General features: G+C 39.5%; 1 protein-coding gene across 2 annotated transcripts in view; it reads left to right on the top strand.

Annotated features, from left to right (window-relative positions):
* The window catches only part of LOC127571646 (constitutive coactivator of PPAR-gamma-like protein 1 homolog), a 110,753-nt gene extending 105,233 nt beyond the window's left edge, over positions 1 to 5,520 (top strand). For both annotated transcript variants that reach the window (XM_052018223.1, XM_052018225.1), the window contains one exon: positions 3,601 to 5,520. In XM_052018223.1, coding sequence (XP_051874183.1) covers positions 3,601 to 3,948 — 348 coding nt within the window. In that variant the 3' untranslated portion in view covers positions 3,949 to 5,520. The remainder of the gene's footprint in view (positions 1 to 3,600) is intronic.
* The last annotated feature ends 14,680 nt before the right edge of the window (positions 5,521 to 20,200 follow it).

The following is a 20,200-nucleotide window of genomic DNA, read 5'->3' as shown; positions in this document are numbered from 1 at the left end:
AAAGAAAATAAGAAAGAAAGAGAACCTGCCAGAAGCCTCCATTCGCCCACTCCACCTCTTTACGCCAAAGCCTCAGCTGCCTACTCTAACACTGTCCACTCACACAGTGGTTACTCCAAAATGGCTGCTCCGCTTGACCCTAACAACTTCTTATTTGCAGCTGCTGCCTTATTATCCAATTAGTTAATCAACAGGCCTATCAACTCACCACAGCAGCAAAAACAACAACAGGCCTACCTTTATAAACTGCTTCCCGCTCTCGTTCTCGCTCTTGCTCTAGTTCTCGTGGTACTTACCACGGCATCAAGACTTTCCGCTCCCGTACTCAAACTACTTACCATAGCAGCAACAACTACGAATGTTTTATTTATTACATAGTTGAGAAGTTATCATTTCACAGATCCAGTCAAAGGTGGTACCTCAAGGAAAGTCTACGGGAGAGTTAAATCTCTTGAACAGCCACTTGCTTGTTTGGCAGGACTTTTATGTCTCCCACCCCCCACTCCCCATTGTTAATTTGGATATGATTCTGGCATAATTGGTAATATTTCAGGTTTTGACTTCAGTATCTATTTGCCTAGAAACAGATTCACCTGGTTCAGTCTGAACTTAGCTTTTACTTTGGAATGAATGTAACTAGCCAATTTTGCATTCCTGAAATTCTCCCAACTTTTACCCCTATAGATACAGAATTTCAAACTAACTTAAGCTTTCAGTATTCTCTATGAGGCATCCAAACTCTACCTTCCACACTCGTTTACTAAACTTCTATCTTCTGTATCCAACTTCACTACTCTCTCTTGATAGTTTTCACATTTCTTTCCCAATCTAACTTAAAACCTCACCAACAGCATCAGCAGAGGTGAAAAAATGCTGGCATGGGTTGGTGTGAATTGTTGGCAAGAAAGTGACTGACACTGTGTTTATGATATATGGGTCATAGTCTCAGGTTACAGGGCAGCAGATTTAGGAATTGAGAATAGTTGAGAAAGCTCTTTACTCAGAGGGTGTTGAACCTGGGACATTCTCTACAACAGTAGGCTGTGGAGGCCAAATCACCAAATATATTTAGAAAGTAGATAGATTTCTTGTTACAAAAGGCATCCAGGGTTATATGAGAGTGGAAAAATGGTATTGAGGTAGGGGATCATCCATGATCGTACTGAATAGCAGAGCAGGCTCTAAGGGCTAAATGGCCTACTGTGTGCCTATTTTTCTATGTTTAACCACAGGTTCCCAACCACAAAAATAGTAATGTCCCCTAAAGGCATTATAGAATGTCCGGCGTCAGCACAAATTTGTGAGCCTGGAGATGACTTTCTGAAACACTGCACTTCATTTCTTTTAGTCGACCATATTATTTTACTAGTCATTTTCTATTGAAAACATGTTCAGTTCTGAACACTTCTGTTCTTTCTCTGAAACCTAAGCATAATTTTTGTTTAGAAGGTTCCCCAAATTGAATATAAAAGGAAAATGCTGGAAATACTCAGCATGTCAAGCTGCATCTGTGAGAAGAGAAAGAGTTAATGTTTCCTGTCAAAGTCCCTTTGTCAGATCTTCAACCTGAAGCTTTAACTCTGCTTCTCTTCCCACAGATGCAATTATGTCTCTTAAGTTTGCACTACTTTGTTTTAGAGGCTTAAAGGCAAATAATCATTATAAAACATGACTTAGTTTGGTCCACCTTTTCTTACAAGGCAGAACCTTCAGCCTATTCCCATAATGATCTTATAGGTTATCTCATGTGGAATTGATACACTCCTTCCAGCTCAATCTTTTATAGGTCCTCTGTCAGGTTATATACATTGCATCCAGGAACTAATCAACTGTTACTTGGTGCCCATAGTGTTGCATTCACTCAGAAATGACATTGCCTTTTTTTTCATGTAATGCAGCAAAAACGAGATCAAAGGTATTCTATTTTAGGTTTTGGTCAGAAATAAAGTTTCACAATGTATTTCTAAATCAAAGAAATTATGCCATGGCAACCCAGTAGTTTTCCATCTAGAATTATGTGGTACGTAACAATTAGGACATAAAGAAGCTATTTGGCCTCTCAAACCTACTCTGCTGTTTAGTAAGATTGTGGCTTATCTGATTGTGACCTCAACTGTGAATCTAAATCTACCCATGATAATTGTTCAGCCCCTTGCTTATCAAGAATCTAGAAACCTCCACCTTAAAAATACTCAAAATTTCTGTTTCCACCATCCTTTGAGGAAGAAAGCTTCAAGACTCACCACACTTTGAGAGAGAAAATTTCACCTCATCCCAGTCTTAAATGAGTAACCCTTTGTTTTACACAGTGCCTCCTAGTTTTAATTTCTCCTACAAAAAGAAATGTTCTCTTCACGTCCACCCCACCAAGGTCCTTCAGGATCTTAAATGTTTCAGTCAAATCCCCTGTCATTCTTCTCAATTCCAATGGATACATGCCCAGTCTATCCAATCTTTCTTCATGTGACATCCTACCCATTCCAGATATCAACTTAGTAAACCTTCTTTAAACTTTTCCAGCACATTAGCATCCTTCCTTAAATAAAGAAAGCGATACTGTGAACTACTCCAGATGACATCTCATTAATGTTGTGTATAATTGCAATGTAACCTCCCTTCTTTTGTACTCAATTCCCCTCGGAATAAAAAAAATAGCGTCATTAGCTTTCCTGGTTACTTGTACCTGCACGCTGGCCTTTTGCAAATCATGCACTAGAACCCAGTCCTGCTGCAGTCTCTCACTATTTAAATAATATGCGTTTTTAATTTTTCCTGCCAAAATAGGCTATTCTGCATTTTGCTGCATTATATTCCCTTTGCAAGATCTTTACCCACTCACTTTAACTATTTGTATCATTGGCTGTATAAGTTGTACAGGGGTCAAACAGATTGGTTATTTATAAGGAAATATGAAACTGAGTAAGGGACAATGGATTTGTACTTGCTCATTGCCAGGATGTGATGCTCTGTCCCCCAGTGATCAGTGCTCACACTTCAGCCTTTAGCCATATATAAATTAGCTGAAGTGCTGGACAGTTTGTAGATATCTGTGATTATGGAGGCAAAGTAAATTGTGTAATCTAGAGCTACAAGTTACAAAAAACATGATTAGACTAAATGGGTGGGTAGATTTATGGCAAATAGGGTTTAGTATTAGGAAGCATGAAGTTCTTTACTTTGGATCATAGAGACAAATTAAAGTGTTTTCTTAATAATGAGAAACAAGGATTTGTAATGGAGGAAATGGATAAAGAAAGCCACATTCATAATTCACAAAAGTACATAGGTCAGAATGTCCAGTGGAATGATTGTTGGCCTTTATTTTAAGGGAGTTGGAAAATACAAGCGAGATTGTGATGCTTAAGTTGTACAGAGCTCTGGTCAAATTTCTATACCATATTACTTTCAGTTTTGAGCACAAAACAATGAGCTGGTTAAATAGGCATAAATACATATTCCATGATTTCTTACAGAATGTTAAAATATGGTTCATAAATCCATATATGTTGTCAGTAAATTTATTGGCTTGTTATAATATCTCACTAAGCAGTTTGAATGTTTCTTTTAAACATGTGCCTTTCTTTTTTCATTGTGTGACAGGTTCAGCCAGCTTATGCTGCATCTGCAGAAGAAGTTGCTCAAGAATTGAAGGGGCCTGTATATTCGGGAGACCATGGTTCGGAGGAACATGATAAGTCTCAGTCAGGGCTTGTAGCAGACTCTTCAGATAGCTCACTTGCTGAAAATGGAGTTTCAGATGAAAGTAAACCCATTTCCCAGCTGAATGGAAACAAAGGAGATGTCAGGGCTTCCAATCAAACTGAAAGTGCCTTGAATAATGACTCTAAAATGTGCAATACAACTCCTCACTTAAATGCACTAAGTACAGATGGCGGTTGCAATAGAGATGAAAATCTTGGTACTGCTGTCCTGAAAAAGGAAGAGTAATTTTTTTTTTGTTTTTTTGTTGAGGGGGTGAAGGATGTTTGGAAGGTTACAGAATAGGAATATTTGAAAAGGATGGCCTACAGTTGCATACATTATTTTCTTCTCAGAGAAACGAGGACATTGGAAATTCGGATCCCTCTTTGATGTCAGCTGTTTAACAAGCAATCTTTCTAGCCAGTTGCAGTTGAATGCTACAAAATGGAATGAAGAGCATTTGACTCCCACATTTGACATGGTATTACAAGACATTCAAACTGGTTAAGACGATTTTCATTTTCTTTTACAGAAGGTAAAGCAAATATGGCTTTAATTTGGCAGTCTTTAATAGGTTAAAATACAGTACAGTACTTGGCACCATAACTTTGCCATCTTAATTGATTTTATGTGTTGTGTCAGTTGCTTATTTTAAGATTTAAATTTCATAAGCCTAAAAAGGCACAGAACCACAAAAAAAAATCTATTACTTCAGTGTCATTAGTTTTGGTGTGGTTATGTCAGCAAAAGATTTTTAAAAATAAAATAATTCAATGTTAAGTTACTAGGAAGTAATATCGCAGCTTCAGTTTTGGCAATCTTTAAGAAAAAGCAAGTATGTGTAAGAAGCAAATTACATGTCAAGAAACAACTGAAACCATTCATTGAAGATGCAGATGACCTTTAAAAAGTTAAACATCACCATACAATTGATAATTTTGTGAATATGACGGCTCTTACCATGCATCCGTGAATCAATGAAATCAGTGGTTTTTGAATCAAATGTAGACATTAGTACTACTTCGGCTAAACTTCTGCATGGTTCATAATTTTTGAAGTGTGTAGTTAATATTATGCATGTTATCGTCCTCTTTCTTCCATCCTACAAGTACTGTGCCCATTTGCAAATTTTAAAACAGTTAGTCATAGTCCTATAAAAAATGTTAAAATATGTTTAGTCATTAACTGATCTTGCTCTAACCTTAAATTTTGTGGTTATTGACCTCTGTTGCATTTATTCTAAAACTACAAAAATTATCTAGCCACTCTGAATGATTAATGTTAACCCTGGTGTACTCATCGCTACTGTATTCATATTGTTCTCTGTTGCTGTTTTATGCATTTGTATTAGCAAAGTGATCTTTCTACAAAATTCTTGAAAAGCTTCAATTGTCAAAAAAAATTACCCCCCTACATAGCAGACAATTCAGCAAATTGCTCATTTTAAAAATTTCCCGTCAAGAGTTTAGTATAAGCAGGTATACTTGTATCGTTTTGCTGTTTCATTAGTGTTTCAAACCAGATGTACTTTGAATCAGAATTCTTTATTATTTCATATAATTTTCCTGATGCTCTTCATCACACATTAGTGAACGGAAATAAAATGTAACGCCCCACCCCCAAAATCCCCTGCCCGCAACAGCTACATAGTACCTTTTCTGTAAGTTGAAAGGAGTTCTACCTACATATGGATTGTGCAAGAATGAACTACTGTTGGGTTTGCTAGGTTGTTGATGGATTATGGTGTGGTGTAATACTGGAAGGCTATTGAATGCAACTTACAATGCTTAATAAAAATCTTTATTCTTTTAGTATAAACCATTGTCTTTTTTTTCCACTGACTGGATGAATCATCCTGAATTTTGCTAGAAATTGGAGGAAAAACTTGAATTGAATTCTCATGTGTTGCTGATTATATAGAAGCTGAGCTTGTGCAATTTCTCAACCAGCCTGCTAGGAACAGCAATAACTGATTGTATGGATCAGTTATGTGCAAATGCCCATTTCAGTTTGCTTTGCTTTGAAATTACATTGCTTGTCCAAACTTTAATATGGTGAGTTATTATGGTAAACCGAAATAATTTTTAGAATATGGGTCTCTGTGGCACAAATATTTTTCACATTATTTCATTCATTCCTCAGTAGGTCAGGCAGCATCTGTGGCAACAGAATAAGGTAATGTTTCAGTTCAATGTCCTCTCATTAGAACTAAGAAAAGTTAAAGATGAAACAACTTTTGAGGTGTACCTGGGTTCATTCTTTTGTATTCAGACCCAATAAATATTCATAAGGCCTGCTAATCTCTGGGTGCAGCAAATAATGCAACATCACCCAGCCATGCTTGTAGAGTTGTAGAGTAATACAGCAAGAAAACAAGTCCTTCAGACCAAGTTGTCCATGCCGACCAAGATGCCCATCTAAGCTAGACCCATTTGCCTGCATTTGGCCCATTTATCCCTCTAAACCTTTCCTATCCATGCACCTGTTCAAGTTATTATTATACCTGCCTCAAACTCTTCCTCAGGCAGCTCGTTCCATATATGCACCACCCTCTGTGTGAAGAAGTTGCCCCTCGGGTCCCTTTTAAACCTTCACCTCTCACTTTAAACCTATGCCCTCTAGTTTTTGATTCCCTTTCCCTGGGAAAAAGACTGTGTACTTACCCTATCTACGCCCCTCATGATTTTATACACCTCTATAAGATCAGGTAGGAGATCAAATAAAATAATGGATGAATCAAAATTTGCCCATCAAGATTGGCAGCATTTGCCATTGCTAATCTTCCCTTCTGATTTCTTCCAAAGAAGTTCTCGTATCCTTAAGGCCAGTAAGATGAGAAGAAAAATAACCACTGCTTTAAATATTATAAAGTAAAATATGAATAAAGTAAAAGGCATTCTTCCAAATGGTAATGGTGATTGATTATATTGCATTTGAGTGGCATATTGTTCAGTGTATTTTATGTTCATTGACCTTCAACCTAATACTCTTAATTCGGCACATTCTGACTGACACTTAGAGTATTTCCCTAAAGTTGAGTCTAAAGGTCCTCAGCTTACTTTTACACCAGGTAGTTCTTTCTATATTTTGGAAAAAAATGATAGCAAGGTTGAAACATTGCTTCTGTTGCCAGAGATGTTATCAAATAGTAATCTGCAACCTTTGCTTGAGCAAACATTTATAATCTGAGCCTCTGCTGCAGCTTGTACCACTTGGAGCAACCTTAGCACACTCCAGTTTTCTGGGATTTGGTTGCATCTACAGTTGGATAGTAAGCGTTGTAACCTTGCAAAACAAAACAAAAAAAAATCTTTCTCGATGACTACCATTGAATGAATCATTGACACCGGGGGTGGCCATTCAGCCCCATGAGTCATTAGTAGTTTCATGAAGCAATTTATTCAGTCCCATTCCTCTTGCTCTACTCCTGTAGCCTGCGGAACTTCAGAAGGCCCTTATTGACTAATCCCACCATCCTTGCAGACAATGAATTCCATATTAGAATCACTCGTTAGATTTTTTACAAAATGTTTTCTCCACATTCCATCTCTTTGTGATTTTTGCCCATTACCTTGAATTTGTGTCCCTTGTTCCTTTGAAATCTACTCCTTGAAGAACAGCCTCAAAATCTGCATCCCAACCTCGCAGTTGAAATCTCTCATCCCTAGAACCATTCCATAAATTTCTTCTGCACCCTGACGAGGACCTTAATAAGTTTCCTAAAGTGTGACCAGAAATGAGCACTATCTTCCAGTTGTGGTATAACCAGTCTTTTAGGAAGGTTTCACTGTGGTAATCTATTGACTCAAAACAATTTTGATTAGGTCTGGCAATTGCCAAACCAGCCGAGGCATCCCAATGGTTGAGTTCTTGTACTGGGAAATGATCCGTGGGTACTACAACTTCTCTAGGTCAATCTGCCCTCAATCTCTACCTCACCTCCTCTCGGACTGCTCGCTGCCTTTTTGAATAAATTCAATGCAAAAATAGTCACCACAACCTTTGATCCTGTTGAATTTCTGAACCATTGAAATTACCTGCATGTAACTCCAATCACATATAGCAGCAATTAGTTACCATTCTAACTGTTTCACAATCTTCCACAAAGTTTAATTTCACACACTTCTATTAATAGACCAGATTACCTTTGCTCATTCAGGATATGACCTTCAAGACACAGGAGATCATAATATGTTTGAAAATAAATGTGATAGAAATGGCTCGGGCATTTTATGCAATGATGCAAATATTTCAGTCCAAAAAGCTTACCAGCTTTCCCACTAGTCCAGCATCCAAATGACTACTTAGAATGGATATTTGGAATACAGTGGAATTCAACTTACAGTCCACCTTCATAGTCATTTTGACCCACCTCATCCATGCGGACCGTGATGCCTATTATGCTAATCCCATTTAGCCACATCAGGTCCGTATCCCTCTATGCCTTTCCTATCTGAGTACCTGTCCAAATGCCTTCAAACATTTTAATTGTACCTGCCTCCACCTCCTCTGGCAGTTCATTCCACATAAGAAATAGGAGCAGAATTAGGCCATTTGGCCCATCGAGTCTGTTCCATCATTCAATCGTGGCTGATTTATTCTTCCCTCTCAACCCCATTCTCCTGCCTTCTCCCCATTGCCTTTGATGCCCTTACTAATCAAAAACCTATCAACCTCCACTTTAAATATACCCAGTGACTTGGCCTCTACGGCCATCTGTGGCAATGAATTCCACAGATTCACCACCCTCTGGCTAAAGAAATTCCTCCTTATCTCTGTTCTAAAGGGACGTCCTAATCTGAGGCTGTGCCCTCTGGTCCTAGACTCTCCCACTACTGGAAACATCCTCTCCAAGTCCACTTTATCCAGGCCTTTCAATACTCAGTAGATTTCAATGAGATCCCCCCTCATCCTTCTCAACTCCAGCGAGTACAGGCCCAGAGCCATCAAACGCTCCTCATACGTTAACCTTTTCATTCCTGGGATCATTCTTGTAAACCCACTGGACCCTCTCCAATGCCAGCACATCCCTCCTTAGATATGCAGCCCAAAACTGCTCACAGTACTCCAAACTCACAGTACTCCAAATGTGGTCTGACCAATGCCTTATAAAGCCTCAGCATTACATCCTTGCTTTTATATTCTAGTCCTTTCGAAATGAATGCTAACATTGCATTTGCCTTCCTTACTAGCCACTCAACCTGCATTTACCACACTCTCTGGTATATTTCTGGTAATTACAGTTAAAGGCAATACCTAGTCTTATCAGGAATTTTATTTTTGAACCATGGAGATTAGATACAAGCTATAAAACATTAATCATAAGGACCTATATAGACACATTTTTTACATTACATGGTATGGTTCCACCTCCCAGCCGTATATTAGGAGCCTTAGCAACAAATTCTTCCTTTACTCTTCACTGGGATACATCGGGAATCTGCAAATTCCAAGAATAATTTCCAACACATTAAAGATATAATGGCCATGGTTAATAAGTGCTTCCTAACTATAGACTTAAGGATGATGTTCATTTCAGCTACATTCGGGTCTTTAAACCTGGCACATTTTTTACATTAATATAGTTTTGACTTGCAAGAATACTAGATTGCAGGCCTTCATTGTGGATGAACTGTACTGCTTTGATATAATAATAGAATAATTTGTGCATTGTATTTCAATTTTATCCCCTCAATTTCACTTACCCATCTTTCCCTGTCAGTATTAATGAAAAAGATTGTGAATTCTGAATACCTTGGAGGACTGTGTTTTCGGCAGATACTTCATATCAAAGGAAATGTGTTTTATTATAGCTTCATAGTATTGGCATCTTCCTCCAATTCCTCTCTTCCTCTGTCCAGCTCAGTGGTTGTTTTCTCCAAATGTACCCAGAGTCTCTCCAGGAATGGCTTTGCTTCTCCTCCATGCTGCTAATACTTCAAACACAAAATCCTTAAGTTTCACTCTGAATAAGTGTACAATATTCAAGTTATCAAAGCACTTATTCTAAATTTTGAACAACCTGAAAGAGTCTAAAGGAAAATTAGTCTAAAGCAATGCAGTGATTTTCAGATCACTTTGATCTGCAATCCAAGAGAATACCTGACATCTTCCTTGCACAGCAAGCTCCTGGAGCATCCATCTGCTCAGCTTTAATTATACACAAGCTCCCAGCGGTACACAGAAGTGGTGAATGAATATTTCTGTTGGTAATGCATCTTTCCAGATCCATAAACACTTTCATCTCCATCAGTATTCATTTTGTGAAGTCTTTTTTACACCAAGTACTGTGGGCATAACTTGATTTTTTTTTGTGTGTGGTTACTGATTTTAAGACATCTCTGGTTTGTCTCAGCTTTATAGAAGAGTGTAAGCAAAGAAAACTATTAATCCTGAGGCTAAGCCTAATGATCTAGCTATGGAAGTTAAACTACTTAAATAAACCCAGTATAAGAAGTGTGCATCAGTGACTGTGAAGTTACCAGATTGCAATAAAAAAAATCAATGATCACAAGTGTTCTTTGGAAAGGAATCTGCCTTCCTTACCTAGTCTGACCTATGAGTGACTTGGCTCTCATTTGGCTTCTGAAATGGCCAAGAAGGTGGGCAATAAATGGTAACCTTTCTAGCAATGCTACACCCTATGAATGAATTTGAAGAAAAGCTTTACTAGAGCACAGTACATGGGAGTAGGAGTAGGCCACTTGGCCCCTGATGCCTACCTTGCCATTCAATGTGATCATGGTTGATCTATGCTGGCCTCAACTCCTCTTCTGTGCCAGCTCCTCATACCCCTCAATTCCTCAATCTTTCAAATGTTTACCTATCTCCACATATATATCCAGTGATCCGTCCTCCACTACCCTCAGGAGCACAGAATTCCATAGATTCACTGTCCTCTGAGAAGAAATTTCTATGCATCTCAGTTCTAAATGATCGGCCTCCTAATTCAGTGCATATACTCATTAAGTGCGATACTGGTGGCAATTATCTGCTCATTCTAAGAAACCCTCATTTAATTTCCATACTACATAGAGATGGAGCATATTCATGGTACTATATGGCCTATTCCTTTTTGCTGTGTATTTCTCACTGCTTTCCTTACTATGTGATCCAATGAAGATTTTTTTTAATTAGTAAATATTTGTGAAAAGAAAAGTTCCAAATTTGACAGATTGCCAGAGTTGGGAACCATATGTTGTATTGTACAGAACCCAAAGTTTAATTTAGGAAACTCTTTTGCTCCTTCTTGATTAAACTACCACTGATTTGCTGATTTTTATGTAAGCTGTTCTATTCTGCAAAATCATTAAAGATTTCATTTATTAAGGCACATAGTTTTTAAATCTGAATTTCCATCAACATTCAGTTGTACTAAAGTGTCAGATATTAGCCATTGCTCTTTCTTTTATCAGTATTAGATTTAACTTGCTTTTCATTAACCATGGTCTTCAGCTACAGTGAAGTTAATACTATTGATACCTTAGACTGATTTGGTTTGACACTAGTTTAAAAATGGCTCAACTGGGATAAGAAAAATGGCTCTCAGCTGGGATAAGCTTCCACACATTCTTCTAACAGGATTTGAAGCATCGGAATTGTCAAAATTGGACAGTATGGATATGCAGAATGTGAAATCTATTGCATGTATCTTCAGTGGATTTGTGTAAAGGTTGGATGATTTATGAGAAGCAGAATTTGTTATTAAGTGGAATTGTAGGGAAGGTTTGTATGGGGGGGGGAGGCGGAAGTTGCATTGTTCTTGCTGGATGAGTACTCTTGGGTAAGGTGTTTGAATGTTGGCGGGAGGACGTAATTTCACTCACCCTTACCTGCAGCTGCTGAGCAGGATACCACTCTTCCCTTCTTGCCAGCTCATCCACAGAATCACTGAAATAGAAATCCCACAATTAACATGACAAATAACAATATCTCTAAATTTACAGGCAATTGTGTAGTGCTTTGTTTTTGTGTGTTATGCGATGTATTTTCAGTAACATTCCAGATTTTATTGCAATGGAAAATCATTGCAAATTCCATGATTTCTTCTGGGTCCTCAGTGCATTCAATGCTTTATTACTTGGTCGACCTAGATTTCTGCAGCATGCTACATCCTCCTGGATACCACTGCTGGAATTTTTATTGAAGCATGTGCGGCCTGTGCCTTCTGCGAGTTACTAACATGGAACGCTCAGGAAACCTGCTATAGTGTTACTGAAAGAAGACCTTGCCCATCAGGCCTTCAGTCCCAGGCTATGGAGTCAGAGGATGGGAATCTACCTATTCAGACTCTTTTTCAAAGCTCTTTCTTGGTCTCCCCCATACACCCCTTTTCCTCTGTTCCCTTTGTTGTGACTCACAGCACCTCCAGATCAACCCATGACTCATACCTGACCACCCAATCACATCCCATCCACACTGAGCAACTGCTCTAAACACTGCATCACCAGCCATCAATCTGTTGCCAGATCCCCACAACAACCATCAGTCTTCCACCTGACAACCTGAATTTCCATGCACTGATCTCCATGTACTCCATGTACGTCCCATCCTACCTCATGACCTCCTGGCCAATCCACCATCCTGATCCATAAAACCCAATCCTAACACCTCTGATGACCCTACCCATCCATCACTGATATTCACAAACCAACACTCAGACCCTCCCACCATAACAGAACATAAAAAGAAAAGGACTTTGGAAGCATCGAGCACTTCTGAATTTTGCAGTGATGGGCTCTTGAATAAAATCTGGAGTATTGCATTGTCATTCCTTAGCAGACTCCATTCAGCTTCAGGCCAGGGCCCTGCAGTATTGAGTGTAAACACTGCTTAAGGAATGAAAGGAACAGAGACATAGCTCTTAGAATGGATTTTTTTGGGTAGCTGTAGGGTAAAGGAATAAAAGCATGAAATACATTTGCAAAGAATATTTGGAAGTCATGATTCTTTTGCCTTGTTTGATAGTTCATTCAAACAACAATTTTCTTGTGGGGAGAAGATTAGAGATTGCTGACCTAAAGTAATTATAATGAACATGCTGGATTAGATGGCCAGGTCACCATTTATTGCCCCTCATCATCCCAAGTACCTTTGGGCTCATTTTTAATACATTTCAGAAAGCAGTTGAGAGACATATAGGTCAGACCAGGGAAGGAAGCCAGTTTCCTTTAAAGGATAATTATAAGATAAAATAAGATATTTATTTATTAGTCACACGTACATCGAAACACACAGTGAAATATGTCTTCTTGTGTTACTAAGGATGTGCTGGGGGCAGTCCATAAGTGTCGCCACGCTTCCGGCGCCAACATAGCATGCCCACACCTCCTAACCCGTACGTCTTTGGAATGTGGGAGGAAACCGGAGCACCCGGAGGAAACCCATGCAGACACGGGAGAACGTAAAAACTCCTTACAGGCAGCAGCGGGAATTGAACCCAGGTTGCTGGCGCTGTAATAGCATCACGCTAACTGGTATGCTACCGTGCCGCAGTTGGGAAGGACTGGAAGATGATTGGAGGATTCAGAGAGATGGGGAAATGACTGAGGGCCTGAGGAAGCAATTGAACAGGGTTGGAGGCTTTATCAGGTGGGAAAAGATCAGAGAGACACTATTTTTGTTGCAGTAGATATCAGGGGTAAAGTCAGGACATGATAGGAGATGGTGGTGGGTGTGAGTGTGGCAATTGGCAGGGTGGGATTTGGGGTAATTAGTTAAGATGGAAGGTTATAGAAGTAACTTACCTGGAGGAAGATGGATGCCTTGGACTCCTTGGCAGCAGCTCATGTAGGTTAGGGACCTTTAACTTCTGGGTTGGAGACTTGCGTTGGTTGTGAGCCTGTGCGTCAGTAGTATTTTGCATAAATAATGTCAAATTACTTGGATAGGATAGGAATAGAGGGTTATGGGCCTAACATGGGCAAATAGGATTAGCACAGATAGCCATCACAGTCAGAACGGACGAGGTGGACCAAAAGGGCCTATTTCTGTGCGGTATATTTTTATGATTTTATGATGATGCTATGAAAACAATAAATGAAATAAACTGCAATGGCTGAAAATCTGAAATAAAAAGAGAAAATGATTTTCATCAGGATCTGGAACACTAACTCTGTTTCTCTTTCCTCAGATACTGCCTGGCCCATTGAGTGTTCCCAAAATTTTTTGTTTTTGTGACTTCAAAACAAGTTTGGTACGCTGATTGACATCACTGCATATTGCTCACAGCCTCGGTCTTTAGATTCATTTTACATGTGGCGGGCCACATCACCCCTTCTACCATCTTCCAGCTCCACTTTATGTCCCTGCTCACTCTAACCCTGCTCCTGACCTCACCACCACCAATCATCTCCCTCACCCAGATCCTTCTCCCTCTCCCACACACTAGACCCTTACCCCTAATCATGCCCTTGAATTATCTGCATTTATTGAAAATCCAGAAGTGTATTACCTTTATATAAACATTATTATCTAGGGCATAAACATGTGGCAATACAGTAGAAATATTTAGGCTATAATCTGTTAAGTGGCAAGGCGAATGGAACAGCCATTAGGATACAGGTCTAAAATACAATTTGTGTGATCCACAAAGGATATCATGCATTGGGATCTGACTTACAAAAAGGTGATTGCAGCATTGTTATGGAAGTGGGATTCATTGACTTCGCACAGAAGGGACTCTTTCCTTTTAACATTTCCTGCAATTTCTCTGTAGTTGTCCAATTTCGGTTGAAGAACTTCAATTTCCTTAAATTTTGCAAATGAGAAAAGATTAATTCAGTTTTGTTTTTTAATTTTAGTTGACCAAAATCCAGATTTTGATGCTTGGCTTATATTTGTATAAGTGCCATGAGCATATAAAGAGCTCCAGTTTGAAATGGCTCAGTATCTTTAACTCTGAAAGCATGGTGACATAGCAAGAATTTTAAAATTTCTATTTATGTGAAACCTTTTAATTATGTTTTCATATGAAAGCTGGAGTTCTCTCTATTTTTTTAATTGAGACAATTAGTTGAAAGACAACAGCTTTTGTTATAAGCCTATCAATTCTGAAAAATATGCATAAAGACTAGATAAACGTAGCAGCAGAAATGTGGAACTCTAAGCCTGTGTTCTGACAGTGGGAGAAGGGGAAAGTTGAACTCATTTTAAACTCAGTGGGTGTGCCACCTGCTGGTGTGTCTGGAGAACACAGTACGCTGCATGGCAACGGTCCTATTTTTAAACACTTATCAAACCACTATGATCATTTGGCAAATCTGTCAAATTTTAAACAGTAATAATAATGTGAGTTCTTTGCACTCTAATTTTCAAGAATAACTGTTGGCTTATCGACTTATCTCAGCCAAAGATTGAAGTGGTTGTTTCTGGATGACAATTAAAATTAAGGGGGAAAATATTTAAGCTTTACAATGGCTCACTAGATAAATTCACTGCATTTTTTTTAGTAATAAACATTACAGATAAGGAAGGTGCCAAACATAATAGCTGGTATAGCCAGCTGAAAACCAGCAGGAGTAGCTGTTGAAGAATGGCTTCAATATTCTTAAACAATGGAAAGGAAAACACAATTGACTGGTGAAAATGCTGGAAGCCATTATAAAGGAAGTGATTTGAGGGCACTTAGAACATAATAACTGGATTGAGCAGAATCTACATGGATTTATGAAAGGGATGTCATGTTGGACAATGTTTTTTAAGGCTGTAAATCGCTGAACGGATAAAGGAGGACATAGTGTATGCACTATTTTTGGACTTCCAGAAGGCCTTCAATAAGGTGCCACACAAGTGGCTATTAAGCGAAATTAGAACACACACAGTTGGGGAGAATGTACAGGCATGGATTGAGGGTGAGTTAATGGACAGAAAACAAAATAGGACTGAATGGGTCCTTTTCAGGTTGGGAGGCTGTGACTGGTGGGCTGCTGCAGGGATCACTGTGGCCCAGCTGTTCATAATCAATATCATTGGCTTAGATGAGGGGAGCAAGTGTAATATCTCCTAGGCAGCTGATCGTACAAAACTGGATTGCAAGGAGGAAGATGAGAGGCTTTAACGGGAAATAAGGTAAGTGAGAATGTGACAGATGGAATAAAACGTGGAAAGATATGAGGTCATCCAATTTGGCAAGAAAAAATAGAAAGGCAGAGTATTCTTTAAACTGTAAGAGATTGAGTGGTGTTGATGTTTAGGAGGACTTGAGTGTCCTTGTACACAAATCACTGAAAGCTGAGATGCAGTTATGGTGGCAATTAGGTGGACAAATGGTATATTGGTGTCTTTTTGCAGGAAGACATGAGTACACATGTTACTGCTATTATGCAGGACCCCGAAGAGACTACAACATGGTGTATAGGTCTGGTTTCTCCACCTAGGGAAAAATATGTTTGTAATAGAGGCCGTGCAGTGAAGGTTCGCTGGACTGATTCCTGAGATGATGCTGGTGGGTATTGTGCCATGAGGGGAGATTAAACAAATTGGGCCTATTCGAAGGATGAGAGGTGATGCCATGGAAACATGGAAAACTCTTATGAGCCTTGACATGGTCGATGCAGAAATGGTGTTTCTCTCGGCTACAGTAACTAGAACTAGGGATCATCCAACTCAAAATAAGGAATTGGCCTTTCAGGACTAAGATGAGAAGAAATGTCTTCACCCACAGGGTAGGAGGGGAATTCGCAGCAAAAATAGGTTGTGAAGGCTTGGTCACTGAGTATATTCAAGACTGGAACTGACATATTTTTGGACATGAAGGGAATCAAGGGATATGAGGTTAGTACAGGAAAGGGGCACAGAGGTAGAAGATCAGCCTAGGCCTTACTGAAAGGTGGCTAGAGGGGCTTCTATTTGTAATGTTTTTATTTCAGTTTCTCTTCACCATTTGGAAACACTAACTGCTGGTATCCCCACCAACCAGCAAGCTCCCTGTCATTTGAGGCAAATGCCACAGGATTGTTATTGGCAGTGAATTCTTCTGTGATTTAATACCCTGCTGAACACTCAGTTTAGACAGATACATGGAAAAATAGACACAGAAGTAACTGAAAGCATTGTTACCTCCCACGTGCATGCAGGTGCTCTGTTGTCTCACCATTGCAGTCCATGGTGAACTTCAGCTTCCTGCAATTAAACACTGAACTGAGGGTCTGATGCATATTCTTTAACCCACACCTCAATCTCGGTTCCCTTACCATTAATTTCATCTTGCTCCCTGTTCACTGTCTCAAGCTGTTTACAATTTTAATGTTCCCAGGTGATCTCTGTTTGTGTTGATGTGAATGCTTTATTACTGTTTGTTCTTTCACTAGAATGGGTGGCCTGAACCAGGAGATATCAGCATAAGTTTTGGTTCAACCCTGCATCACATGGAGCACTGTTATAGAGAAAAACTCGGATAATTTTCGTGCCATTCCAATGTTGCACTGTCTGGTTTCCTCCCACATTCCAAAGATGTACAGGTTAGGAAGTTGTGGGCATGCTATGTTGACGCCGGAAGCGTGGCGACACTTGCGGGCTGCCCCCAGAACACTCTACGCAAAAGATGAAATTCACCGTGTGCTTTGACGTATATGTGACTAATAAAGATATTTTCTTATTAATTTATATATAAACATTATTTATAGGGAAGTGTTACCAACTTGGAATAACTAATACACTGCAGATACTTGCTATCTGAGGGGCCATGACAGGTTGGAAACCGAGAGGATGTTTCCTCTGGTGGGGAAATCAAGAGATGGGGCATACCCTTCTCAGGATATGGGTTTGTCTATCCAAGACAGAGCAGGAGGCAATTCTTTTCTCAAAGTGTTGTACAAACTTGGAATTCTCCTCCTTAGAGTATATCCAAGACTGAGATAGATTTTTGGACTTTAGGGGAACCAAGGGTTATGGGGTATAGGCCAGAAAGTGAAGTTGAGTCAAAAGACGAGGTTAGCCATGACCTTATTTAATGGCCCAGCAGCCTCGAAATGCCATGTGGCCTGCTCCTGCTCTTGTTATTTTATGTTCTTAAAAACATAAATAGCCGGACATATTCAAAAGGGCAGGGATTGTTATGGGGGAACAAAAGTTAACGGTTGTGGTCTTACACCCTGCCTCAGGACTGATGGATACTGTAGATGGACAGAAGTTAAACAAGGTGTGGATCAAGGGGAAGAATACAAAAGAAATGCACAGAAAAGGAAATGGAAGGTCATGTGATGGGCTTGGATGGTTATAAGGAGATGGTTAAATGGCGCAGAAGAATATTTGTAGGTTACAAACAACGAAAGGAAAAACACAAGAAAATAGGATCAGGGATGGGCCACTCAGCACCTTAAACCTGCCCCACCATTCAATGTGATCTGCCCCAAGCCTCTGCTCCTGCTCTGTGTCAGATCCCCATAGCCCTCAATTCCCTGATCTTTCAAAAATTTACCTACTTCCTCCTTAAATGCCCACAATGATTCATCCTCCACAACCCTCCAAGGTAGAGAGTTCCAGAGATTCACCACCATCTGCAAGAAGGAATTCGTATGCAGCTCAGTTTTAGCCGATACATCCCCTTGTTTGATACTCCAAAGAATATGGATCCCATTTCTTCAGCCATTCACAAGAGGAGAACTTTCTCTTCCTAAGAATTAAACTTGTGAATCTCATTTGGACTGGCTCCAACACTACCATATCTTTTGTTAAATAAGGCGATCAAAACTGTGCTCCAGATGTGGCTTCACCAACACCCTGTACAATTGTAACTATACATCACTATTTCTAGACTCCAACCCCCCTGCAATAAAGATCAATGTACCATTTGTCTTTGTAACTACTTGCTGCACTTGCCTGCTAACTTTTTGTGGTATATGCGCAAGAACACATAGATCACCCTGTACTTCCCACATTTGCAATTTCTGTGCATTCAGATAATAATTTGCAATTTTCCTCCATTTAGATAAGAATGGGACAATGGTGAGTTTAAGGGAGTTATGCCAGACCCAGGGGGTATGTTAAAAGCTAAAGGGAATAGGTGCTGACTGAAGTATGAGAAAGCTGCAATGTGCAGCCGACAGGCATAAACCAGATCTACACCAAGGATGCAGACCATGGCACCAACAGTGTTTGGATACGGGTGAAGGTGATGGTGAGGGACATGAGGGGGGGGAGCGGTTAGGTACTTTCTACACTCAGGTACCAAACTATTCCCCTCCACCATACCCACTGCTCATGGTTACTGCCAGTGAGAAAACAGAGCTGTGGTTATGGTTTGAAGCTTTTGAATTCATTGTTAAGGTTTGAGGGCTAAGAGGTGTCCAATAATAGAACCAGGGGTTGTTTAGGACTGTGGCTCTGGGTGCTGCAAAATCGGTGGTTACTTTCTATGAAGTAAACCACATTTTCCAACAACAGCTTGCTAGAGAAGGTGTTATTTTCTCTCGCATACCACACTTCCCCCTTCATACATATTAATGTGGCAAAGCAACCCACAACAGCCTGGTGATTTTCATTTGTCAGGTGCTTGTCCTGTGTTTGTGGGAGTGCTGCACATGAGGATGTTATCAGCTGTCAGTACTGCCACACCACTGTCACATATTGGGCTGTCTTTAAACCAATCTAGTAGAATTGTTATGACATAAAAGGAGGCCATTTAGCCCAACAAATCCACACTGGCTCTCTGAAGAGCAATCTATTCAGTCCCTTTCTCCTGCTCTTTTGTCATAGTGCTGTAAATGATTAGCCCTCGTGCTTACATGACGCCCTCTTGAGAGCTCTGGAGGACTCTGTTTCAGCCATCCTATAGGCTAATAGTTCCAGATCATCTCCACTCTCTGTATAAAAAAATGTTTTTCCTACTACTCTCTCTGTACCTTTTGCTCTTCACTTTAAATCTCTGACCCCTGTTCCTGCAATGCGGCATTCAACCCCAGCTTCAGAGCGAATCTTACTTAATTTAGCCCACAAGTAGCAGAGAAGGTGGAAAGGATGTTGAGTTACTAATAAAGCATATAAAGAATCGAACATATTATTTAATTCCATAAGAGTACTTTGTCTTCATTATATTCTGCAACAAAATTAATATTTGGATTAAAATGTTTATACCTTTTCACTGAAGTGTTGCTTTAGATGTTGTTGCTTATTCTCCACAGCTACACTGTGAGCTGATTTATGAGGAAGTGCTGATACACTATTATATGGGCCATGCAGTACAGAGTTGGGTAAGGGCAAAATAGGTTAGTGCTAATGACAGGCATTTAGTTGACATTTTGTGATATACATTTCCAGCGAGATAATTTACCAATTTTTACCAATTATCCAGCAAGGTATCTACCAATTGATCTGAAAAGTGCCAAAGTATATTTCATATCAGCAATGTCATATACCTACTGTATGTATGTTTTTGTGATATACACACACACACACACACGCACACACACATATAGATATAAATATACATAGATATAAATAAATAGAGAGAGAGAGAGAGATAAATAAATAGGGGTGTGTGTATATATATATATATATA

The sequence above is a fragment of the Pristis pectinata genome, chromosome 6, assembly GCF_009764475.1.
Source record: "Pristis pectinata isolate sPriPec2 chromosome 6, sPriPec2.1.pri, whole genome shotgun sequence".
Taxonomy (NCBI): domain Eukaryota; kingdom Metazoa; phylum Chordata; class Chondrichthyes; order Rhinopristiformes; family Pristidae; genus Pristis; species Pristis pectinata.
The sequence above is the reverse complement of the archived record's forward strand: the minus strand, read 5'-3'. Positions and strand labels throughout refer to the sequence as shown.